We start from the raw sequence: 26,337 nt of genomic DNA, 5'->3' as shown, positions 1-26,337 counted from the left end.
ATTGATAAAGAACTCCTGTTAAGTCAATAAGAAAGAAATGATCCAATGGAAAATTGAGCAAAGAACAAGAGTGGACAATTTAAAGCAGAGGAAATCCAATGGCCAATATATAGGAACAGAGGCTCAATACAACTAGTAGTCAGAGAAATGGAGAGAAAACCCTCAGGTATGATTTCCCACCCAACCTATTGGAAATGTTTAAAATGTGCTCTAAGACCAAGTGTTGGCCAAGATGTAGATCAGCAAGAATCGTGGGAATCCTCATTCAGTGCTGCTAAGGGTGTAAACTGGTACAACTCCTTCACAGGGCAGGTTGGCACAACCTGGTCAAGTAGTAGACGAGAACCCTTTGATCTAACGACTCAACTTGTAGGCATGTATCTTGGACCAACTCTCAGAGTTCAGCACAAGGATGCTTCCTAAAATGTGCACTGCAGCCTCATTTATAAAATCAAAGAACTGCTTTTAACGAAGTACAGCCAACCGGAGAGCAGATAAATAAATCTGAACAGTCATACCCTGGAAACCTATATATAAGCGAAGATGCATTAAGAACTACAAACCTCGCCGCAGGTTAAGTCTCATGTTAATAAGGCTGAGTGAATAGGAAGTTGCAGGAGATAGTTACACATTTATATCAAGTTTAAAATATTTAAAAATACTCTATATTGCTTATAATAATCAACTGTAGGGTAGTAGTCACTCCTGGTGAGAGAGGAAGAGAATAGGGTCACAGAGGAGCACATAGAGTTTTAACAGTTTCATTTTTCTTTCTTTAAATTAGAAAAATAGATGCAAATACAGCAAAATGTAAAAATTTGACAAATCTGTGCGGTTGGATAGATTATCATCCCCTTGACTTTTCTTTATGTTGCTTCTAAGATGTAAGCCACGTTTTATAAGAGGTATTTTTAAAGTCACTTAGAATGTTGTCTTAGCCGGGGTTCCCGCCAGAAAGCAGAGCCTGAGAAGAGGGCTGGAGTGGAGCAGGTGTTCGGGAAGGGGATGCTGAGGGGAGCAGGGCGGGGGCACGGGGTGGGGCGAGAACGCAGTACCACGGTGCCTTACTGATCTGGCTACCATGTGGACCGCTGGCGCTCAGCCTGCTGGTCCCTCTGAAGAGTCACGGACTGTGCCTTGAAGTGTGCACCTCAGGCAGAGGAGAGGGGATTGCTTCTCCACCAGCCCCCGCCCTCCCGGGTCAAGCTCCCCCCGAAAGGGGGCAATTCCCCAGCTCCCCACACTGTGCGGCGTGTGCACCCGTGCTGCGGCCCCGGAGAAGGCTTTCAGACATTTCAGAACTCGAGAGCTACACAGCACAGCTGAGGTGAGGTGCTGTCAAGTTACCCCTGCCTAAATTTGGCTGCCACAGAGATGGCTGGTGTAAAACGTGGGCTAGGACTTGAGGCAGAGAACAAGACGCGTGGCTAACACATTTATTTTTTAAATTAAGTGCATCTCCTGAAATCATAAACAGAGATTAAAAACTGACTTCAGATGTGACGGCAAAGAAGGGCCTCTCCGATGAAACAGCATTTCATTTCAGACCCACACAACAAGAAGGCAATCATGTGAAGGTCTTGGAGGACTGCTTTCCAGAGAAAGGCCAAATCTTAAGGCATGGTGTCATCAAGGGACAGAAAGAGCCAAGAGGAGAGTGGTATGAAATTAATGACAGAGGAAAGGTCGTGACAGAAAGTTTGGATTTTATTCTAAGTATGATGGGAAGCTATCTTTAGAGTCTTAAGCAGATGAGTGACATGAATTGGCTCCTGTTTTTAAAAAAATGACGAGTTCCTATTCTGGAAAAGATGCCGTAAGTACAAATAATCCACTGCATCTCTCCTACTGAACCCAACTCTAAATCATACATATAATGCACGGAGCAGCTATCTGAAGATTCGAAAAGTAAACTACGGAAGGTGGATTTGGGAAGGAGATGTGAAATGGAAGTTTCTCTGAACTTCAGAGGGAGTCTCCATTTCCCTCAGTCCTACCCGTCCTGAAAGGCGGCCCGGAGGCGCCCATCAGGTTTAGACAGGCAGAGCTCCGCGAGCTGCCTCTCTCCCAGGTCCAAGGCGTGGGAGAGGGCACCATGAGGGTGTGTTGGGGGGCCCTGTGGGCTTTTTCTTTTTTTCTTTTTTCTCCTCCGTTTCTCCCAGCCCAGCCCCTGGGCAGCACTGCTATGCGACAGTGCCACGATGGCAGTAACGGCTGCATGGCATATACAACTCCGAGGCCAGGAAACCACCTCTCTGACCCAAGGGACTGAGGTCCCATAAGCACACGGCCAGTCCCCATCACTTTTATTTCCCTCTCTGTCCTCTGACCCATTCGTCCCACACAGAGATACACAGAGGAAGAACTCAAACCTTGGCTTTGTTGAGGGCAGGCAGCAAAGGGAGGCCCCTGGACAGTGCTGGGGAGACTATGGAAAGGAGAGAGATGAAGAGAGCAATTTGCTCAAGTGGTACCTGACCTGGGCTCACTGTGGAGCAAGCACGAGGGGATGGATCCTGAGCAGCAAACCATGGGCTTTGGTAACTGAGCTCCACGGAAGAACACTGGGTAGCACACACAGGACTGATCCAAGGAGAGCCACAGACTCTAAAATCAGAACTGCAGCACAGCCCACAGAAGGCACTACGGGACCGTGGTGTGGATCGCCCACCAGAACAAAACTATCAGCATTCTCCGCAGGATTCAAACAAGACCCCAGCATCTCACATTATATTTGAAATGTCCATGATATAGTCTACAACTACTCAGCATAGGAAGAACCCGGGAAAAAGCCAACTTGCAAAGGAAAATAAAATCAACAGACAACAACCTCAAGATGAAAATCTTAACAGAAAAAGACTTTAAATACGTTCCGCAAAGTAAGGGCAAACTCACTTGAAACAAATGAACAGATAAAACCTCAGCAAAGAAATAGAAGATATCAAGAGGGATCAAAGAGACACCTAAGAAAAAACTGAACTGAAAAATTCACCAGGTAGTGAATTATCTGAGTAACTGAGGGAACGAGTAGACATAAAATGAGAAAGGATATAAAACAAACAATACCACTGACCAACTGGATCTAACTGATGCTTAGTGAACCCTCCACCCCCGAAAAAAGTAGGATATCCATACTTCTCAAGTTATATGCAACATTTACCAAAATAAACCATTTCTAGGCCACGATAAAAGCCTCTAGCAACTTTAAAAGAGTAAAAATCAAGCAAGTATTTTTTTGAACCACACAGGAATTAAACTAATATAGTTGAAGATAGATTAATAATTTATCCAATGGAAACAGCTGAGAGAAAAAAATGGGATAAAAACAATCTTATGAGACAAGTAAAGCTCTAAAAGTCATGTCATAGGAGTTTGAGACGAACAAAACAAAACAAAACGCACACACAGCTGTTGAAGAAATAATGGCTGAAAATTCCCCAAATTTGGCAAACATAACACAAACTTACAGATTCAGGAAGCTCAGCAAACCCCAAGCAGTATAAATTTTTAAAAATCTATGCCCAGAAACATCCTAATCAAACTGAACTTTAAAAAGCAAAAGGAAAGAAGCCATCTGAAAGCAGCCTGAGCAAATAAGGCATTTGGTACAAGGGAAACGATTCGAAGCCTGAAGATTTCTTATCAGAATACCAGTTTTGTTGCTTAATGGGTATATAATACCTTAATGGGTATATAATATCTCTTACTCATAATAAGTAAGTCATTTAATTTCTCTGAGTCTCAGTTTCCCCAACGAGGACAAGAATGCCTATGTCATGGAATTATTAGGAGGCTCCAATGGGGAAAAAAGTGAAAGTGCTTTGTAAAACTACAAGCGGAATATTACATAAATATGAGGGGTGGTGATTATTATTAGCTTGGTTGCAGTCAGTGGAGCAGCAAAAGGGAAAGCACACAGCCCTGCCAACAAAGCAATCCCAGCTAATTATTCGATACTGACTCAGCTAAAAGTGACTATGAGAAATTCCCACGCCAAGGTCTGAGTCTGTCTAAAAACCGTGGCACCATGCCCAGAAAGTTAAGTGGGGCTCTTTCTCCCCGAGTCTGGCCGAACTCTCCCAGCCCCTGCAGGGTCCGAACAGCACCGTTCCATCAATCCTAGCGGCGCGGTAAAGTGAGTGAAGACACAGCCAGACCGGTAGTGATGGCCACATACACCTTTGGCCAAACCCGTGTGGTCTTTTAAAGTTCCATAAGCCTGCTTGTTATCAATCAGCCTTCTTTCCTGCAAAATTAGTAGTCAGTTTCAGGATGGAGAGCTTTCTTGTAAGTCTTAAGAAAGCCAGGGAGCTTATTCAATCTAAAGTGACAAAAAAAAAAAAAAAAAAAAAAAAATAGAACAAACAATCAGAATGTTCTTCGGGTGATATCGTCTCATCTTCACCTCTGCCAGACAGATTACGGAGCTTCCAAATCTTGCTGAAGACAATGACAGTAGATTTACTGTCCATTAGAACTGGGTTGCCCAAAGTGTGATGGGAGGACCACCTGAAACAGATCCCCTGGCTCTGCAGGGGACAACGGATCAGCGCCTCGGAGGTCACGCCCAGGGCTCTGGTGTCCTCTGGGCCTGGGGTTGGAAGAAGCTGAGTCTTACTCGTGAGAAAGACAAGTGGGCGGCGGTGGCACAGAGACACAGGAAACAAGCAGGGGAGGCTTCGGGAAGGAAGCGGCTCCTGCATTCGCTGAGGGACCAAAGGCTTGAGAGCAGGCCTGCAGGAGGACAGGGCAGAGCATGCGATCAGACAGGGCTGGAGCAGCACGGACTGTGCGGGGAGCTTGCAGGAGTCTCATCGGGGTGAGGAGGTGCGTGGGCCGGGGAAAGGAAAAGGCAAGGCAGACAGGCTGGGTCAGATTGTGCAAAGCCTTGTGTGCCAAGCCCTGGAACCGAAACATGACTTACAGACGACAGGGACTCGTGGAAGGACCCTAAAGGAGGGACAAACTCACGCTTGTGTTTTAGAACAAACACTTCAGCAGCTATTTGGAGAAAGAACTGGAAAGAGAAAACGAAAGCAAGAGACTTTGAAAGGCTACAGCTGTCCAAGAAAGGGAGGGAGAGGCTGGCCCAAGGGACAAAGGTGACACGCCTGAGTCAACGCAGAGCTACTGAAGTGGAAAGGACAGATCCGGTGACTGACTGAAATGTGGGAACAGTTCCCTGTGGACGGCTGACACACAACCTGGCCTCTGACGGGTCTTGGGGGGCTGCACATAATGAAGGCAGGAAGGGCCTCTGTTTCTGATTTTTTAATGAGTAAGTTTTAAAATAATGTTCCCTTTAGAGGAAAAAATTTGGAATGGCTAGAATCCAAAAGACCTATAGGATACCAAGCATCGGCAAGGATGTGCAGAATTGGAACCTTCACGCACTGCTTGAAGGTTTGGGTGGGAATGTAAAATGGTGCAGCCGAGCTGGGAAATGGTCAGGCAGCTCCTTAAATGGTTAAATGGTTATCACATGATCTGACAATTCCACTCCTAGGTATACCCGAGAGAAATGAAAACTGGTCCACACAAAAACTGGTATGTGAATGTTCATAACATAACAGCATTATTCCCAACAGCCAAAAAGTGGAATCAACCCGACAACTAATGAACGGATAAACAAAATGTAGCATATCCACACAGTGAAATATTATTCAGCATAAAAAGAAATGCCACACTGATACTTCCTTGTGGGTGAACGCTGACAACATTATGCTAAGTGAAAGAAGCCAGTCACATCTTGTATGATTCCACTTACATGAAATATCTAGAACAGGCAAATCTAGAGACAGAAAGTAGATTTGTGGTCGTGTAGGGGAGGGGGAGGAGGGACTGCTAATGGGTACAGGGCTTCTACCGGGAGAATGAAAAGTTCTAAAATTAGATGGTGGCGATGGTTGAACAGCTCTGTGACTATACTAAAAACACTAAATCATACAGCTTAAGTGGGTGAACCGTGTGGTATGCAAACGATGTTTCCATACAGCTCGCGTGTACATGCAGCGAGAGTGCCGGGGGTGGTGGAGGTGAGATCAACGCGCTCCCGGCTCAGCCGCAGCACGGTGACACCTCACCAGGGCCCAGCGCTCAGCGCCACCGTGGTCTTGACGAACACATCATTTACTCTCTCTTATACTGTCTACTTTGCACTCATAATGGACCACAGGTACGAGAAAAGAACCATGAAGACCACATGTTAAGAGGGGCACAAAAATGAACACCTAGACACTTGTGCCTCCAAATCCAAGGTTAAAAAGATAACATAAAATGACAACTATGTCATATTTGGCTTTTCATTTTCTGGGAATGAAGACAAGCCCAATTCAGAAAGGACGGAAATGTACTTAAAAATAACTTGAAATCAGGGTTCATGTCGCATCATTTGCAATTAACTCTATAATGATTAAAACTCTGAAAACGCCAAATGCAAAAATTCTAAATGGAAGGTCACAAAAAAACTCTGGCCAATTGTTGATGATAGACAATGTACCTTTTAACATACGCTCAATCCCTAAATCGAGTTTGACATGGGCCTTTTAAATTGATGTTTATAAATCATACTGCTTAACATAATTAGTGTATATTACTTGTTAAGTAGAACGATCACTAAATCTGTCTTTAAATAACGAATATTGATAGCATTTTTAAACGAACATTAACACATAACATTCAATAATGTAATAGTTCAAAATAAAATACAGATCACTTAAAATTATTGATTGTAATACTTTAATAACATGTATGGTTGAGACATAAAATAGGTCCCTTCAAGGTACAGCTGTGTGAGTGGAGACAGAAACATGGGAGGTGATTCACCGCCTGGGCAGCTCCTAACTGGTGACACTGGGGACCAGAGGGTGCTAACTGTCGTGTCAACCTAAATGACATGTCCGGCTGCTCCTGCCATGGGAGGTGGGGCCCCAGCTCCTGCCTGTGCAGATCTACACTCTGTTAACACTTGGAAAGACGATGAAAAGCATGCTCATCATTTCAGGGAACACAAGCCGACGGGAGCAGGAAGGGATGAAGCAAATGCGTTAAGTTATTAAGCTCCTCCCACCAGAGATTCGATGAACCGGTGAATCGGTTAGAGAGAGATGGGAGCCCCGGGGCAGACCCAGCCCCTCCCATCACAGAAGCAGGTCTCGGTGCAGGTGTCCCTCTGTCCTCCCCAGGGTGCCCCTCACAGCCCAGCCTCAGTGACGGCTGCGGAGAGGGTGAAGCTGCCGGGTGGGTGAGGGCTTCCCTCTGAGTAACACAGCCCTGGTCTTCGTACCAGCCACCCAGGCGTGAGTCCCCAGCTGGGCTGTCCCTGTGCCACTTCCACACGGAAGAGGGGGAGTCCCTGACCTTGCCCTTGACCACCGCCGTTTCTCAGTTTTCTACCTGTGTCAGGCACCGTATTAGACGCTCTGTGTATTGATGCCTTCTTTAAACCTTACCACAGCCCTGCAATATCAGTGTTCTCTCCTTTTCAAGATGAAGAAAAATGATGCTTAAAGAAACAGGAACGACTTGCTCAAGACCACAGGGCAAGTAAGTGGGAGGATCAAAATCTGAAACTGGATGCAGGTACAATGGGCTCCGAATCCTGTGCTTGTTAAAATCCTAAAGTGTTGTTAAATTTAAAACCAATTTAAATCAACACAGCAACCTGAAAAAGATCAACCGTGATGGAATCCGAGATTGAACCTGCCTTTACTACGTGTCTGTGAGCAGAGGCTCCCTACAGCGTGGAGTGGTCCCCCTCCAAGGGGGGAAATGGAATTTTTCTTCTAAATGTCCGGGCATAAGCACCATGGTGTGTCAGGTTGTATGATTTTTATTCAGAATGTAACAACTCCCACACCTTACACCCTGCTCAGGGGAGTGTATTTTCCACAGAGCTCAGAGTAGCAATGTGTAAGACTGGACCACTTACCCTAGCAGCCTAGAAAGAAGTTGCTCCTGAGGTGAGGGAGGCCAGGCACTCAGACAGGGTGGCACGGCCCAATCCATTTCAATCAGGTCCCTAACAACATTACCAGGCAGCTTGGTGTAAAAAGTGAATCTTAATGGTAATTGATCTCCTAAATAAAAGTCAGCTGAAACCTAGGTACACCCCTGAAGGAAGGAGAAAGTTTAAAAAAAAAAAAAAAAAAAAAAAAAAAAGCAATGAGAATTCCACCTCCCATCTATATTGTGCTTTGGCTTTGAGAAAACACTGGGCCCTCTATTGTTTAATTTGATTCTCTTCAGCCCCATGAGGTGAGCAGAGCCAGTGATCTCTCCAGTGAGGGACAGGAGGGCTGAAGCTGCGAGAGATACAGAGATGCTTGCAAAGACACAGGGGGCCAAGGGAAACCCAGGTCTCTGGAATCCCAGTTCAGAGTATGTGTGGCAGGAAGCATGGGTTTTGGTGCCAAGAAGGCCAGAATTCAAATCGAATCTCTTTTTCTCATTAATGTGCAACCAGGGTGAGTTATTCAACATCTCCATACAGCAATGCTGACTTCAAAGGGTTCTCTGGAGTTTAAATTCCACCCATATTTGGTCTCTTGGGTATTTATTTTTAGGACTTCATGGTATATGTTGGATACAGACCTTTGTTGCATAAGTGTATTGTAAATATTTTCTCCCAATATGGAGCTTGCTTTTTGATGAGCTGAAGTTTTTAATTTTGATAAAAACCATCTTATCAACTTTTTATTTTCTGGTTAGTAGTTTCTCACCCCATCTGAGAAATCTTTGCTTCATGGAAAAATTTTAATTAAGAATTGAAACTAACTAATTAAAACTAAAAATTAAACTCTTTAACTGATATGACTATCTCAGGGATTCTATTTTCTCTTGTACCCACTTTAGTAATTCATGTCTTTCAAAATTTTTTTCCATTTAAGTTGTCAAATTTATTGGAATATGATTTCTCACAGTACACTCTTATTATTCTTTTAATGTCTGCAGAATTTAGCCATGCCCCCCTCTTTCATTCTCATTATTAGTAATCTGTGTGTTCACTCTCTTTCTTAAAATTCTGATCATCCTGGCTATAGTTTACTAATTTCATTAATCTTTTCAAAGAATCGATTTTGGGTTCCATTTAGTTTACATATTATTTTTTCATTTTCTATTTCATTCCTATCCACTATTATTATTTTCTTTTACTTCACTCTCTATTATTTATTTTCACTCTTCGCTCTTTATTATTTATTTTCTTTTACTTCAGTTTACTCTGGGTACATTTTGCTCTTCTTTATCTTACATAGACACTTATACCATTGATTTTAAGCCATTCATCCTCTAGCATAAGCATTTAGTGTTCTATAATATCAGTCAGCTGGAGTTGTTTACTAGTCCTGTGCAGGCTTTCTATAGTTTTCTGTTTCTTTCTATATTTTCCTTGTTCTGTCAAAAACTGAGAGACGAGTGATGAAATATCCAACTATAATTATCTGTTTTCCATCTCTCCCTTCAGATGTCGGTTTTATTTTGAAGTTATGTTTCTAAGTGCATTTGCATTTAGGATTGTCAGGTACTCTTGATGACTTGACCCTTCCATCATTACAAATTATCTGCTTACTCTCTCTCTCTCTTTTTCTCCTGAAAGTCTACTTATTTGATAATATATCCATGCCATCTTTCTTATGATTACTGTTAACATGGCATGCCTTTTCCCCCCCATCTTTTTGCTTTTAAACTGTGCATATTTAATGTGAGTTTCTTATAGAAAACATAGAGAGTTGGCTCTTGTATTTTTATACAGTATGACAATTTCCACGTTTTTTCCCACCACATATACATCCAGTTCTTCCAGCATCATTTGTTGGCAAGATTTTCATTCCACATAAAATTGTTTTCATACCTTGCTGGTCATATGATCAACTGATCATACATGAGTGAGTCTATTTCTGGACCATCTATTATGGTCCGTCGATCTACCTTTACAACAACAGCATTGTCTCTTGATTACTGTAACTTTATGTTAAGTCGTAAAGTTGTATAGCCTAAATCCTCCAACTTTGTTTTTCTGTCATTTGCCTATTCCATTGGCAATAATCTGTTCCATTGTGAAATAATTTTAAAAGCAGCTTGTCGGGCTTCTCTGGTGGCACAGTGGTTGAGGGTCCGCCTGCCGATGCAGGGGATACGGGTTCGTGCCCCTGTCTGGGAGGATCCCACATGCCACGGAGCGGCTGGGCCCGTGAGCCATGGCCGCTGAGCCTGCGCGTCCGGAGCCTGTGCTCCGCAAAGGGAGAGGCCACAACAGTAAGAGGCCCGCGTACCACAAAAAAAAAAAAAAAAAAAAAAAACCCAGCTTGTCAACTTCCACCACCTCCCCCCAAAAAAGTCCTGTTGGGATTTTAATTGGGATTGCATTGAATTTATAATGAAATTTGGGGAAACTGGTATCCTAGCAGTAACTGACTCTTCCAATCAATAAACATGGTATCTCTCCCCAACTATTTAAGTCTTTCATCCATACGTCACATCATGCACAAAACTTCATTTGAGGCAGATTCTGGGAAAAACTTTAACTATAAACCTCCTCAAAGAAAAAGTGGCAGAGTATCTCTGTAACTCGGGGCGGGGGGGGCAAAGATTTTAAATGTAGCATTTAGTTCAGTTACATCTAATGTAATTCTTGGTACAGTGGGTTTAAATCTACCACACTGCTATTTGTTTCTATTTAACTATATATTCCTGGTTCTTTTCTCCTCCTTTCTTGCCACCTCTTTCCCCCTTTGGGGGGTTATTTTTTAGTGTTCTGTTTTATCTCTCCTGGTATACTATCCATACCTTAAGTCATTGCTCAAGGCTTTACAACATGCGTCTCTAGCATCACATTCTAACTTCAAATAATATAACTTTTTTTTTTTTTTTTTTTTTTTTTTTGTGGTATGCGGGCCTCCCTCTGTTGTGGCCTCTCCCGTTGCGGAGCACAAGCTCCGGACGCGCAGGCTCAGCGGCCATGGCTCACGGGCCCAGCCGCTCCGCGGCATGTGGGATCCTCCCAGACAGGGGCGCGAACCCGGTTCCCCTGCATCGGCAGGCGGACACGCAACCACTGCGCCACCAGGGAAGCCCTAATATAACATTTTGCATATAAAAATGTCCATTTCTCCCTCTTTTTCCATTTGTGTGACTTTTTTTTTTTTACATATTCTACTTCTTTATATGACATGCACTACAAAATTAAATGCTATTATTTCTTTCTTAGACAGTCAGTAGTCTTTTAAAGAAATCAAAAGGCGAGGATAAACAGTCTCATACCTAACCTATTCACTTTATTTCCGGGATTCATCATTCCTTAATGTAGATCCGAGTTTCCATCTGGTATTATCTCTGCCTGATGACCTTGTACCAGGCTGATAAAACACAAGGACTGTGTTCTCTGTCCATCTCTGATCCCGGTGGGTGCTTCACATAGCACCCAAAGCATTGGAGGTGTTGGTTTAAAGGTTTACAGTCTGCTAAGTGCTTTATGAGACATACAAAGAATGTAGACGGGAACCCACAGAAGGACCCCCACTACGCCTAGTCACGGTCAGGAAAATTTTATAAAAACGTAACGTACATCAATGGCAAACAGACATTTTCCAAAAGGTTAAGTGAAGGAATGATAGTTTAAGAAAAAGAACAGTTTTAGAAAAGGAGGTATGCAGAGGCACACTGGAGTAAGCTGTCCTGACACATCCCGGTGATGGTGAGAAGCGAAACGCCTTTCGCGTGAACTGTGGAGGGACTGGGGACAAAGAGCTGAAGAAAAGCGCCTAGATCACGTTAAGCACCTTGCCTATCAGAGTGGGGGCTTTGAACTTTACCCGTAGACGCTGGGGAGTCTCTAAGCCGGACGGCGACGCGGGAGCGCTCGTGTGCTCTTACAGGACGGCGCCGGGGCACGGTTAGAGGCAGGGGGACTGAGCAGGCAAGGGTTTCTAGAGTCCCAAGGAAAGATGGCAAAGACGTGCAGTGGAATGCAGGGACATCAGCTCAACCCACAGGATTTGGGGCTCACTTAGACTTAGCAGGAAAGGGAGGATTAGAGGAAATCAAATCTCCATCCCAAGAGCAGGGAAAAGAAACACGTAGGCCAAAAGAAAGAGAGTGAGGTCGACAGGCGGGTAACCAGGAGCCAGGAGCACGTCAGCTAACCACCAACTCTTCTGAGTGTACATTTGCACCAAACCACAAGGCAACATTTTTCTCATCTTAAACTGTCATTAAGAACTGCAGGGGCCATGACGTGGAAGCCAGATATCAGTAAGGCGAAAATAATCCAACTCAGAGACAACCTGTGCTGCTTCTAAGACCTGTTGACACGAGCGGTGGCAGCAGGAGATGAGGGGATGAGAAAGAACACACACCAGGAGCGGGCCCAAGCGCAGGAGGGCCTGAGAAACTCTAGCAGCGCCGGGCAGGCATCCTCGCCAAAGCTCCCCGCCCGCAAGTGCTTTGACGCTTTATGCAAATTCAACACAGAGGCAAGCGTTGGCAAGAAAGACCATTACTCTGTGGGTTGAAAAAGTGATAGATGATGAAATGTGATCAAAATGTGCTTGGGCTAAAAAGCCCAAGCAAAGACATTAATTCTTGCTGAAGCCATTCTCCAATGGCTGGGGAGAACAGCAGTCTTTCCTATGAACTGGAACTACCCTTACTTTTGGGGGCTGTATCACTCTAAAGAGAGTTTTATATCGACATTAACGTCCCTCTTTTATACTCTGTGGGCTATAGCACCCACTGGTGGAGGGGAGAGGGATGCTGCACCCTCTTGACCGTGGGAGGGATGTTCTCTCCCCCACGGTCAAGGACAGCCAGGTAAGTATAGCCTTAACTCCATTAAAAATAAGTAATACTGGGACTTCCCTGGTGGCACAGTGGTTAAAGAATCTGCCTGCCAGCGCAGGGGTCACAGGTTGGAGCCCTGGTCCGGGAAGATCCCACATGCCGCGGAGCAACTAAGCCCGTGCGCCGCAACTACCGAGGCTGTGCTCTAGAGCCTGCGAGCCACAACTACTGAGCCCACATGCCACAACTACTGAAGCCCACGCACCTAGAGCCTGTGCTCCCCAACAAGAGAAGACACCGCGATGAGAAGCCCGCGCACCGCAACGAAGAGTAGCCCCCGCTCTCCGAAACTTGAGAAAGCCCGCGTGCAGCAGCAAAGATCCAATGCCACCAAAAATAAATAAATTTATTTTAAAAAGAAAAAAAGTAATACGAGCCCACTCTATCCTACCCCGAGATGTAATGTGCCCCTGGACGTGAGAATGTGGACATGCCCAGGGGTGATCACGACCTGCCTTCCAAAGGCCGCTCACCACCTGGGCAGGAATCTGACCCCAGAGGGTCTCCATTTGGCTGGAGCCCCACCCAGTGCTTCAGACCCCACTGCTCCCAGTTCATCACAGGTCAAATTCGGGGGTGAGAAACTGTCATTCTCCCACCTAAGGGAGGAATAATCTCTAGTATCTCTGACCACTTCCAGGTCTGAAGTAGACAAACTGGTTTCTTTCTCCCTAAAGGAAGACTAGGCCTGGAGAAGTAATCAAGAGAGAAAGCCTTTTGCAAGTAGGGTGCTCTGGGCAGAAATGACCCCACGCTCCAGATGGCTGGGAGCTCCGCAAAGATGGGGCTGAGACGCTGGGCAGGCTGGCCCTGCCTGCACAGTCTTCCTGGGGTGCCCGAAGTGACACAGACAGATATGCTGGACGCCTCCAGGAGCCTCCAAGACAGGGAGCCATCTGCTGAGCCCCTGCTAACAGGAGAGCTGAACCAGACTGGAGTGAGTTCCAGGCTCGGGACAACGGGCAGGAACCATGTCCTGCACGAGGACAACCACAAGCAAGCCTGCGGCGCCGCCAGCGGTACGACTACAGCAGGGCAAAAGGTGCGAAGTCCAGGCACCCACATCGAACTGAAGCGGCACTGCCCTACACTGCCTGTTGTTCTGATGAAGGCCCGGGGAGGCTAAACAACTCAGCACAGTGAGCAGCGGGACCAAAACGAACACCAAGGTCAGAATTCCAAACGCAGCGCCCTCAGACTCTAGAACAAGGCGGTCAAAGAGCAGAGGTGCGTTTACCTGGTTGCCGGCAGAGTACTGACTCGTGTGAAGAATACGGATGGCTCAACCTCTACGCGCAGCCCCAGGGAGAGGTTCCTGTAATATCCTTCGACGTGGCCCGGGCCTCCGGAGTATTTGAAATTCAGGATGGCTTCCAGGGTCTAAAAAGATGTAAAAAATGGTAAGTTAGTACTCCCTAAGTTGATCGCCATTCCCCCAGGCAGCAGACTTCACTCAGATAAGGCTGATGATTATGCCAACTGGTAAAGTTATTACCACGGGCAACTCTCACCCAGGGCTGTCACCTGGCACCTGACATCTGGTGCCATCCTTCCTCCGATGATGCCCTGTATCTAACACCTACAGTCCTCAGCCTGGAGACGCGAATGGAAAGGAGCTCCAGAATTCCTCTGTGATGGGATACAGCATTTGAGAGAGAAAACCGCATTTCAATCAGCATCACCTAAATACACAGATCAGGTTGGGGGCGGGGAGGGACTTCCATCAGGAGCTAGAACGTGGCTCCCAGGCTGACAGCGAGTAAGGCCGACAAGCTACAAACTCAGGACACTTCCTTGAACCCGCAGAGATAAGGTCACGGGGCAACCACATAGCCAGAAGGCCAAGGAGGAACAAGGTCCTTCCACGAGGGACAGGGTGGGGACACGTCTCACCAGGGGCAGAGGCAGCCACCATACAAGCTGGCAGGAAGGAATCAGCTCAGGTGTTAATGAATTGCTAAAGGCTGAGTAGCGGCTCTATTGCTAGTGAGAACTCTCCAGACCCAAGGACAGCTCCCACCCTCTCCAGGTCTTCTCCCAAGAGCTCCTTGGGCTCTTACACAAAGGACGGGCAGGGGCAGGAGTGCAGGGGGCCCCTGGTGGTACAGGCCTGGAGGAGGGGGTCAGGAAGAACAAGAAACCGGAGCCCCAGCTCCAATCCCCTACCCCCATCCCAACCCCATCCAGACCCGTCTCTCCTCTAAAGCAAAAAAAAGCTTAAGCTTCTGGAGGAGGGGTAGCCAAGGCCAAGGGCACAAAGACAGGGGTAAATATCCGTTCCAGTGAGGGGAGGGCAGACGCTGCTGGGAGGGCCAGGAGCCGGTCCCAAGCCAGGATCGTATAGCAATGCCGCTAGAGACAGAGGCAGGAAACCCATTCATACACACTGCCCACCACTATACCAGGCAGAGGATGGCCGCTACTGGGGGAAGGGCAGGAACACCGAGAGCCCACACGCAGGATCCAGGGGCACGGCTCCGACCTAGGACTGAGGCAGCACGAGGACAACAAGAGGGCCCCATCTGCTCCTGGCACAGACCTAGCAGGCACCCGGTAAGAAGCCTCTGGGGCTGGCATGAAGGTGTGGAGAGAGCCCGGCCAGGTGCTGGTGGGCAGGGAGGGCTCAGGGCTGAGGATGGAGGACCATTATGGGAAAAACCCCTGGTACCTACCTCAGCAGCCCCTACTTTCTTCTCCTTCCCCCAGCACCATTTGGAGCCTGTGCTGCACCAAGAGTAACCATAGCAACAGGAAACCTCAAACCCAGCTCAACTCCTCACTAAAATGACTCAGCCTTCCCCGGTAAGGTCCTGAAACAGGCGTCAGCACACTATGGCCCAAGGGCCAGATCTGGCCCGCAGCCTGGCTCTGTATGCCCTGGAGCTGAGAACAGTTTTCACATTTTTAAAAGGTTGTAAAACAAAACAAACGACAAAACCAAAGAAGAATATGCAACAGAGACCATAGGCAGCCAGCAAAGCTAAAATAGTTACTATATGGTCCTTTACGTAAAAAGTTTACTGATAAAACTCTAAGAAGAAAACACAGGAGGAAATCTTCATGACCTTGGATTAGGAATGGTTTCGTAGATATGACACCCAAAGCACAAGCAACAAGAGACAAAAGGCTGGTGTCATGGACACCCAAGGAGGGCAGAGCTCTGGGAAGAAGGGCCAGAATGTCCATTGCTGCAGCCAATCCATGTAAAAGGGTCTGAGAAAGCGTCCGCCACACTAATGGCGATGAACTGGTCACTAATGACCCTAGTGGAAGCCTTTTCCAGAAAAGGAAGAGTGAGGGTGAGCTCAGAGCATTGTCTGGGGCTGACACTGCCGGACAGGAGCCTCAAAACCACGTGTTCAAGGTGGGGACTCAAGCACATTCCCACCTGCCAGAGCCAAGAGAAGCCACACTTCCCAAGGGCAGAGCAGGTGCCTGCCCACCTGCCCGCCTGCTCTCTTCCCTATGCTTCAAGAGTCACATTTCAATAAGCCTTCCGGGCAAGACACAGCATTTAGCCCTCAGTCTTTGCTTTCATTGACCGGTTTCCCCTCTCCAAAAGACAGGCAGCCACAGCTCCACAATTATTTAGAGCTAAAGAAAACTACCTGTGTATGAATGCTGTCAGAGGCCATCCTAGGTGGAGAATGGTTTTCCTCTGGGAAGGCCAGAGGACAGAAATTCCAGAGACAGGCAAGGCAGCCTGGTACAGTGGACGGAGAGCAGGTATGGAGGCCAGATAAACTCAGCCTGACACTCTGTGAGACCTTGGGCATAGTATCTCACCATTCTCAGCCTCAGTTTCTCAAGTGTTAAGTGGGGACAATAATTAACACCTATCTCACTGGACTTTAATGAAGATTCGGTGAGAAAACGAAGTATCAGAACAAATATGCACTCAACTAAACAGGTTCCTTTCTCCTTCTGCAACCTCACCAGCTGACACCCTAAGGCAACATGGCTTAAAATAGGAAGAAATGTGAAATGTATTTCAATGCCATTTATTTCATTTAACATTTTTTGTATCGTGGTAGAATACGCATAACATAAAATTTATCATTTTAACCACTGTTAAGTGTATGGTTTTGTGGCATTAAGTACTTTCACATTGTTGTATAACCATCACCACCATCCATCTCCAGAATTCTTCATCTTCCCAAACTGAAACTCTATACAAATTACACAAAAAAATCTGCTCCCCTCTCCCCCGGCTCCTGGCACCCACCAGCTACTTTCTGTCTCCATGGATTTGACTACTCCAGATACCTCATGTAAGTGGAATCATTGCATTTTTGTCCTGTTGTGACTGGCTTATTTTCTCAGCATAGTGTTTCCAAGGTTCATCTGTGCTATAGTTTATATCAGAACTTAATTCCTTTTTAAGGCGGAATAATATTCCACTGAATGGATATACCACATGTTGTTTATCCATTCACCTGTCAACAAGCACTTACGTTGCTTCCGCTTTTTGGCTATTGTGAATAATGCTGCTATGAACATGGGTGTACAAATATCTGTTTGAGACCCTGCTTTCAATTCCTTTGGGCATATCCCCAGAAGTGGAACTGCTAGATCACATGATAATTCTATATCTAATCTCTTTAAGGAATCACTATACCATTTTCCACAATGGCTGCACCATTTCACATTCCTACCAGCAATGCACAAGGATTCCAATCTCTCTACATCCTCAGCAATACTTGTGGTTTTTTTTTTTTTTCCTGTTTGCTTGGTCTGTTTTTTTAATAATCACCATCCTAATGGGGGTGAAGTGGTATCTCATTTGGGTTTTGGTTTGCATTCGCCTAATGACTAATGATGTTGAGTATCTTTTTATATGCTTATTGGCCATTTGTACATCTTCTTTGGAGAAACGTCTATTCAAGTTCCTCAGTCCCATTTTAAAAGCTCACTGTTCCAACTCACCTCCCACCACTCCTCAAGGTCTATATGTTTACAGGTTCCCTTGAACTTTGGTCCTACTAATTCTCTCAACCTGTATAAATGTTACTCCTTCTTCATGGCCTCTCAAAAGCCATGCCTTCTCCAGTAAGATGGCTATATTGCCTTACTTTAAAAGGACTCCGTGAAATACAGACTTTAAAAAAATACTCAAGGATCATATTTTGGTTTCACCAAAATCCCAAATTCTTTTCCCATAGCATAAAGCACTGTTCTGTCATCTCAAAAGGATTGCCAATTTTAGGTCTTATACTTTTGAAAACCCTTGTTTGTGAGCAGAAGACCCCCTCATACACACATCCAAACAAACCTTTCTGTAACGACTTTCTCAGTCCAGCTGACTCTCATCTGTTTGGTCTATTCTTTCATTCCTCTTTCAATCACTTCCTGGGTACTTCCTGAGTGCCAGGATCTGTGCTTAGAACAATGGATACAGTATGGTCCCTGATCTCAGAAAGCTCACTAAATGTTGAGTCAATGAATGTCTGAATAAATTAATTGATAAATAAGCAAATAAAACCAATCCATCACCCAACACATACACGGTAGCTTCCACAAACTGCAAGCATGGTGGTCAAGGAAATAAACAGGTTCTCAATTATGGCCTTGAAAAGCCAAAATCTGTGAAGTAATAAAAATGTCACACTGTCTTTTTTGTTTTTTAAGGTAAACTTAAAAGTTGTCTCCAGGTAGTGATAGAGTAGAAATCACCTGGGAAATGAGCAAAAAATACACAGAGATAGATAACTGTCAAGTATCATATAACAAAGAAGAAATAGTCTGTGTTTCTATCTTCTTGGAATTGGCTGTTTATTTACTCTGTAGAGAAGCAAGGAAAAGATGTAATTATGGGGGAAAATATGTAATTTATGAAAATCAAGCACATAAAAGATTTTCTAAAATTGAGTATTACTGCCTTTCTTCCTTGATTAAAAAAAAAAAAACCAAAAACCTCAGTCCCCAAAAATTAGAATATTTTAATAAAGCCATAAAGTGGGGTGATAAAAGACACAGGATGTCCAAGCTTTATTTCAATCAAAATGTAAGGAGAAACAATGCAGTACTCTGCCATAAGACTTTCCCTTCTTAGAACATGCAATGGTCTTTACTTTGAGGGAAGACTATTATAAAAATCAGAAATGGGCAAAGAATTAGAGAAAAGTTACTTTCTAGGTCTACTATCAGATATAATTTATTATTTGAGCTAAAATGAAAGGTCTTTCAAGAGCTACCTTTTATTGGGCACCTACTAAGTGCCAAATGCAATGCTAAGTTGTCTTCACACATGGGCTCTAAATTAGAGTTAAGAGCCCTACAAGGAAAGTCCAGTTTTCGCAAACAAGCAGTTAGGTGACTGGCCTATGCCACACACCCAGGGAGTAGCACATCCAGGGTTCAAATGCAGACCTGCATGGCTGCACAGCCCTCCCTCTTCCATGTATACAAACTGCTCAGAACAGCATTCATTCATTCATTCATTCATCCATCCACCCACTCATTCACTCACTGACCCTGAATGAATGTCTACTAAGTGTAAGGTACTATGGCAGATGACACAATGCCACCCCTGAGGGCTTGCTCAGGTCTAGTCAAAGACACAAGCCCCTAGATATCTAAGACAGTCGTGATATATTACATCACAGAGTAGCGTCCTAGTATATACAAGGATACAGGAGAAAAAAAGCCCGTGTGTGTCAGGTGTGGAGTTGGATAGGAAGAGCAAACAACCCAGCAAGGAAGGGAGGATTGGGCAATTATTAAATAGAAATTGGACAAAAATTGGGAGAAAAAAATCAATTAAGCTAAAACCTATTTTGTGAAAATATCAATAAAAGTGACAATCCTCTAAGCTAGGCTGATCAAGGAAAAAAGACGTGAGAAACTAATTACTAATATCAGGAATGAAAACGAGTATCTGTACAGATCGTGCACACACGAAAAAGACAGTAAAGAAAGAGTGTAAACAATTGAGTGCCAATAGATTCAACAACTTCGGTAAAATGGGCACATGTTACCAAACGGAACCAACAAGAAATAGAAAACCTGAAAAGCCTCCTGCTAAGCGAAGACATTGGATTCATAAACTAAAACACCCTTCTAAAAGAAACCCCAAGCTCAGATGGTCTCCCAGCTGAATTCTGTCAAAACTTAATGTTAGAGACAATACCAGTTTACAGAAACACCTTCAGAAGAGAGAGGGAGAAAATATCCCCATTCTTTTTATGAGGCCAGTGTTACCCAAATGCTAAAAGCAGAGAGTTCATAAAGGCCTATATCCCTCCTGAATTTAGATGTAAAAATCCTTAACAATTATTACTGAGTCAAATTCAGTAATATTTAAAATGAGTAGTACATCATGACCAAGTAAGCTTAACAATGCAAGGTTTGGTTTAACATTAGAAATCAATCAACGTCATTCACCATATTAACAGACCGTTAACAGACAAAAAAAAAAAAAAAAAAAGAAAAGAAAAAGAAAGAAAAGCCACAGGATCATCTCAATAGCTTCAGAAAATGCAACTGACATTCAAAACCTATTTATGATTTCTTTTAAAATCTCAGCAAACTAGGCACAAAAAGGAACATCCTCAATCCACAAAGTGCACCCACGAAAAACTTGCAGTTAAAACCATACTTAATCACAAGCAATGTTTTGCCCCTAAAATCCAGAATAAGGCGAGGACCTAGCTGTCATTACTGCTATAAACACTGTACTTGAGATCCTAGGCAAGTCAATAAGGCAAGAAAAAGAAATTAAAGGCCTACACGTCAGAAAGGAAGAAGTAAAGCTGTCTGTTCATATATGACATAGTCATGTGCCCCCCAAAAATCCTAACGAATCTACTAGAACTCTCAGAAATTGCTAGTGGTAATATAAAATGTACAATCACTTTGGAAAGCAACTAAGCAATTCCTCATAAATTTGAACATAGAATTAATATATTATTTAGCAATGAAACTTCTACCAAGAAAAATGAAAAAACATATATCCATACCAAGACATGTATATCAATGTCCCTGGAAACTTTATTCGTAGTACAGGTTAATCCCAAACTGAAAATAACCTCAATGCCCAACAGGAGGAAGGTGACTAGACAAACAAATTTTATGGAATACTACTCAGCAACAAAATGAAGCAAACTACTGATAGACACAACATGCAGAAATCCCCAAAACATTATTCTGAGCGAAAGAGGCCAGATACAAAAGAATATATACCATATGCTTGCATGTACAGGAGATGCTAGAAAGGGTTACTCCTTAGGACAAAAAGCAGAGCAGTTGTTGCCCGGGTTGGGGGCAGGAGAGGGCTGACTGCAAAGGGGTCAGGGAAACTTGTTGGGCGATAATGAGAATATTCTATATCTTGATGGCTGCACAGTTAATATGGCTGCATTTTACAGACTGCAAATTATATTTAATAACGTTGATTTTACAAACTGATCCTGATCCTTAATAGGCACAAAATCACTTGCAAACATTAAAACGGAAGACTCCAAGGTCATAGTGTGGGCCACGCTGATGGAGGGCTGCCTACGTCTGGGGACGAATGTGGAGCCTCAGGATCCCCAGGTTCTGCAGCAGGGTCATGGAAGTGAGGTTATGATTTACTGTAATTAAAACTTCACATGACCTTGGAAAAGTCATGTCCTTTCTCTAGTCCTCAATACACTCATCTGTAACATCTGAGACTTGTACCAGATATTGCCTGAGGTTCTTACCAGTTCTCATATGAATTGTTACTGTTCATTTTGTAATACTCATCTAATGTTCCATGATTTCTAATCTAACTAAGGCTATTGCCAGAGAAAAACAATCACCCTGGACACTGTCATAACTAATTTATATGTCTAAGAAATAGACCTCTAATTTTCAAAGACCCCAAGTGGACCTGCCACCGCCGCAGATTTCCTTCTGCTCTATTTCTGTGATACGCCACGAGATTAACAGCTGTGATGTTATTCACTTAATAAGTCAAACGTTCAGGACCACAGGTCCCAGCTGGGGCTCATGCCCCAAGAGGCCAGTCCTACAGTTTACTTAAGGTCAATGAAACATACAAATGAAAGCCTTACCACTACTTTCCAGTTAATTAGCACTTTTGGCCAAAGTCTTTCTTCAGTGTTAATTATGCCTTAAAGATGCCAAGTGACTACAAATTAAATGGTACATCCACAACAAGGTAGGAATGGATCTGAGCAACACCAGCCATCAAGACAGCTCCTCTTCAAGAGGCCCAGAAGTCCCTTGGTGACTGAGAAGGGTCAGGACGTGAGGTCCAGATGGAGGAAGATGTGTCTGGGGACTGTTAAAAGGCCAAGTCAAAAATCTGATTTCTGGTACCAAAAAAAGCAGCCGTTTCATCTTTTTGGTTGTGAAGTACATGTTCATATCATCTGACCATTCTTTTTTTTAATTGACCTGTCAGGTTTTTTTCCTTCCAGATATCTAGGAGGTTTTATATACTAAGGAAATTACTCCTTGCCTGTGACATACGCTGCAAATATTTTTTCACATGTGGGTGGTATCTTTGGGTTTATTTACGATGTTCTTTGCCTTGCAGAAATGTTTAATTTTTTTGCAGTTAATGCATCAGTCTTTTCTTTTATGTCCCTTGCACCTTTTTCATGGCTCCTGAATCATGGTTAGAAACACTCTCCACACTCCAAGATTATAAAATATTATTCTCCCCTGTTTTCCTCTATGACTTTAAGGTTTATCTTTTAAACTTTTAACTTCAACATTATCTCAAAGTGACAGAAAATTTGAAAGTACAAAAACCACCCCGTTACCCAATTCAACAACTTTCCACATCTTCTCTCATTTTTAAATTCCCTCTCTTCGGATAGAGATAGAAGATAGATACATAGATACGTAGATAGATAGATAATGAAATAATGACGATAATGGTGTCTGCAAGTTCTGTTCCTATTTTTCCATTAGTGATTAACAAGCAATTTGTGTGGAGATGCTTTGAGAGGTGATAAATACCTTATTCCTCATTAAATTCTCACTCACTAGCTGTAGCATCCACTGACAATTTTCTAACAACACAAGACAATTTTCTTTTGCTACTAAGATGCTCTTGCTTCAAGGCTTTTCCAGTGAACAAACCTGAGAAATATGGGTCTGTACATACATACATACATATATATTGGCATCTTGCTACAGATAGATATGGATATAAGTATATATATGGACAAAGCTACAGAAATAAACACAAACAGGGAGTTCAGAGTGATACCTCAAGTTCCAAATTTACACCACAAGATTCATTCTCATTTTCCCACACCCGTGACAACCGCCTCTAATGTGAGAAACGTAGGGTGCATCCGGCACCCTCCTCCAGAGGACACAAGTCAGTGCTTGTGGGACCTGTCCCCACCTCAGCCGAGGGCCCACAGAGAGAGGACTCCCGGTGTTCCACCATTACACCTGGCACCTGGTCTTCACGGGAAGCGGGTACATAGGTATGGGCGGGACAAAGAGCTCAAGTCCACTCTAAACCTCTGGGCCCAATGCCAAGTGCACTATCAGATCCCATCCAACGTTAAATCCGCGACAGCAGGTCTGTCTTGGATCTCATTAGACTCACACTGCGGCACCTTCATTAAGCGCCTAACGGCATTCTAACCTCGAGTGTGGAACCACAGTCAGGTCCACCTTCGCTGTATGCTGCCTCTTTGATAGGCCTGGGGCCACATGGTCTGGTAACCAGGGCTGGAAACACGGACATTCATTCATTCAGGTGGCTGAGATGAAATTATGGCTTTACTCCAGGGACGTACAAGAATCAGAGGCTGCCAAAGCCCGACGAGGCTACTCAGGATACGAGGCAGTGAGCACTGCAAAGCCCGCACCTCACGAGGCTCTGCCTTCTCTGGAGCTGGGCTGCTCCTGATTTAATTTATCTCTGCTGATGTTTTCAGTTATTCACCAACTCTTCTAGCCTGTGGCCTTTGCCCCTTTCTCACTCCGGCAAACTTCCTTCTTTAAATAGAAAACAAACTTTCTGCTTGCTTGGCCAGCCACGGCACTTCTAGGCCCTCGGAGCAGGTGACCCTGGTAAATTCCACCTCCCTTGGAATCTCCACCCTTTATCTTCACAGTGGGAATCAATTTAACAGCTGCTTTACAGAATTCTTTTCCAGCTCAGTTGGTACAACAGGACAAGACTAGAGCCACCTGTCCTGCCCAGACCTCAGGGGTCCCACGCCCAGGATGAAAGCTGAGCAGCAGAGCCTGAGGGGCACCCTTGTAAGCCCTCTGGTGGGCTTCTGTCCCCAACAGCAAAGGTTGACTCTGGCACCAAGAATTTCTCCTTCTGGTCTATAATCTGCTCTCCCATTTTGAGATCCTCCAGAACATCTTGGCCAACAGGAAAAGAGGTTAAGGAAATAAAACTGCATTTTAATGGCCATCTATTACTATACATTGAATTCCACTTTCTTTATACATCGTGTAGTTTAAGCCTCAAAATCCTTCAGAGAAGAGCTCATTAGCCCCATTTTGCAGGTGAGGGAAGGAGGCTTAAGGAGGATTAAGCAGCACGTCCCAGACCACCCCTCTGCGGAGAGCGCTGGTTCTCCGTTCTTCTGTTTCCACGTGAAGGACTTTCCCCGAGGACGCTCTCCCTCACTCTTCCATGCCCTGGGTCACGTGGAAAACACTGGCTATCCCAACTCCCACTGGCCACCCTGAGGCCTGAGAGACCAATACCGCGGTTCTCTGGTTGGATTTTACAGCCCACCTCTGCCCGGCACCTCTCCTGACTGCGGGGCTCTGCCCTAGAACTCGCGTCAGTCCCCAGGAGAGCTCCTTTCAACACAGTGCTGGGCCCCAGAGCAGCGTTTCTGATTGGCAGGTCCAGACGCGGCCCGGGCATTTGCATTTCTAAGGAGATCCCGGATGCTGAAGCTACGGGCCCAGAGACCACACTCTGAGAGCTGCCACGTGCAGACGGGGAGAGGAGGCCAGCGTCCCTGACTGGTGAGATGGGAGAGGATGGGGCTGGTGGGCTCCACCCCTTCCCTGTCCTCCAATGGCCCTGCAGGCTGGCCCGAGTCCTAAAGCCGGCCCTGTGGGTGAGAATCATGGGCTTCAGCTCTGCCCTTGATTGTGTGGACACGCTAATGCCACGGTGAGGCGCTGGGGAACCCACGTGGCCACAGCCAGGCCGGCCCTCCCACCTAGCCTCTCCGGGTTGGTGAGCTGACCATGCCACGCCTGCACACACCTCTCTGATGTTCCAAACTTAGACTGTGCAAGCAGGGTGCTAGCTGGTCTCCTCTCAAACCCTGTTACCCATGTGAAGACAGCCCGGGGCTGACAGTCTAACACCACCCTCCTTCCACGGTTCCTCGGCAGGCCAGGGAGAGCCAGCACTCCGACTGTCCATCAGACGTCCACTGAGCCCCGTCCCGGGCTGTCCAGCACGCCGCACGCCCTGGCGAGAGCATGAGGAGGGGGTCAGACTGTTCCGGAAGAGGCTGGAGACAAGAGGAAACCAGGCTGACCCTTTTCCAGTGTGACGTTTGACGCCAGCTGCATGAAGGCAGGGAAGATGGGAAGCGGACCAGCGGAGACAAGCAGGGCACCCTGGCAGGCCAGCCGCCAAGCTCTGGCCAGAGCTCCCTCAGGACCTGGGGCTGAGTGCTGAGACGCAAGCAGCTGAACCACAACGACAGAAACAAGTCACAACAGACCTAGACGTGGCTTTACACTCAGCCACTGACTCTGAAGACCTCACCTCTCAAGACCACTGGCCTACAGAGCCTCCCATGTGCTGATAAAGAAACTGTGGCTTGAGATGTAGAGAACAAACGTGTGGGCACCAAGCGGGGGAAGTGGCGGGGTGGGGTGGGGGTGGGATGAACTGGGAGATTGGGATTGACATGGATACACGGATGGGTATAAAATGGATGGCTAATAAGAACGTGCTGTATAGAAAAATAAATACAATTTTAAAATTCAAAAAAAAAAAAGAAACTGTGGCGTGGATTTGCGATTTGTCCAGCCAGTCCCAAAGCTTGTCCAAGGCAGAATGTAATGCCACACCTGCCCAACTCCGAACTCCTTGTAATAGACAGCCACGGCACCGCCGCAGAAACAGTCATTATAACCCACTTAAGGGTCAGGTTCCCCCCCGCAGAGTCGCTCCAGGCACGGCGGTGCCCCCAGGGCTGGCTCACAGCCTGGCACAGTGCCCGATGGAGGAGTTCAATCATCGCTTACCAATTAAATAAATAAATGAATGAAAGGAGTACCTTCAGCATTGATATAAAGAGCTTTCAGAGGATTACGGCTTCCTAGCCTCTGGGAGAATAAATCTCTATTATAAATGGAAACCTTATAGCCCCGCAGATGCTTTTTTTTCTTAATGCACAGCTGCGTAAGAGAAAATTATCCCTTGTGTGCTAAATATGCCTTTCTAATTACACTCACCTAAGACGCATTCACTCTAAAGGCTAAGAATAGCTAACTAATATAAATTACAAAGGAGTAACATTCTGTGTCAGCTGAAAACATTAAGCCAGA

The 26,337-nt window shown here is 45.2% G+C and overlaps 1 protein-coding gene across 6 annotated transcripts in view; it reads right to left on the bottom strand.

Annotated features, from left to right (window-relative positions):
- The window catches only part of TRAPPC9 (trafficking protein particle complex subunit 9), a 532,255-nt gene that overhangs the window by 192,240 nt on the left and 313,678 nt on the right, over nt 1–26,337 (bottom strand). For all 6 annotated transcript variants that reach the window (XM_055091306.1, XM_055091308.1, XM_055091309.1 and 3 more), the window contains one exon: nt 14,075–14,217. In XM_055091306.1, the coding sequence (XP_054947281.1) occupies nt 14,075–14,217 (143 nt within the window). The remainder of the gene's footprint in view (nt 1–14,074; nt 14,218–26,337) is intronic.

This window comes from Physeter macrocephalus, chromosome 15, assembly GCF_002837175.3.
Source record: "Physeter macrocephalus isolate SW-GA chromosome 15, ASM283717v5, whole genome shotgun sequence".
In the NCBI taxonomy this organism is placed as follows: domain Eukaryota; kingdom Metazoa; phylum Chordata; class Mammalia; order Artiodactyla; family Physeteridae; genus Physeter; species Physeter macrocephalus.
This window is presented reverse-complemented; position numbering and strand designations above follow the sequence as displayed.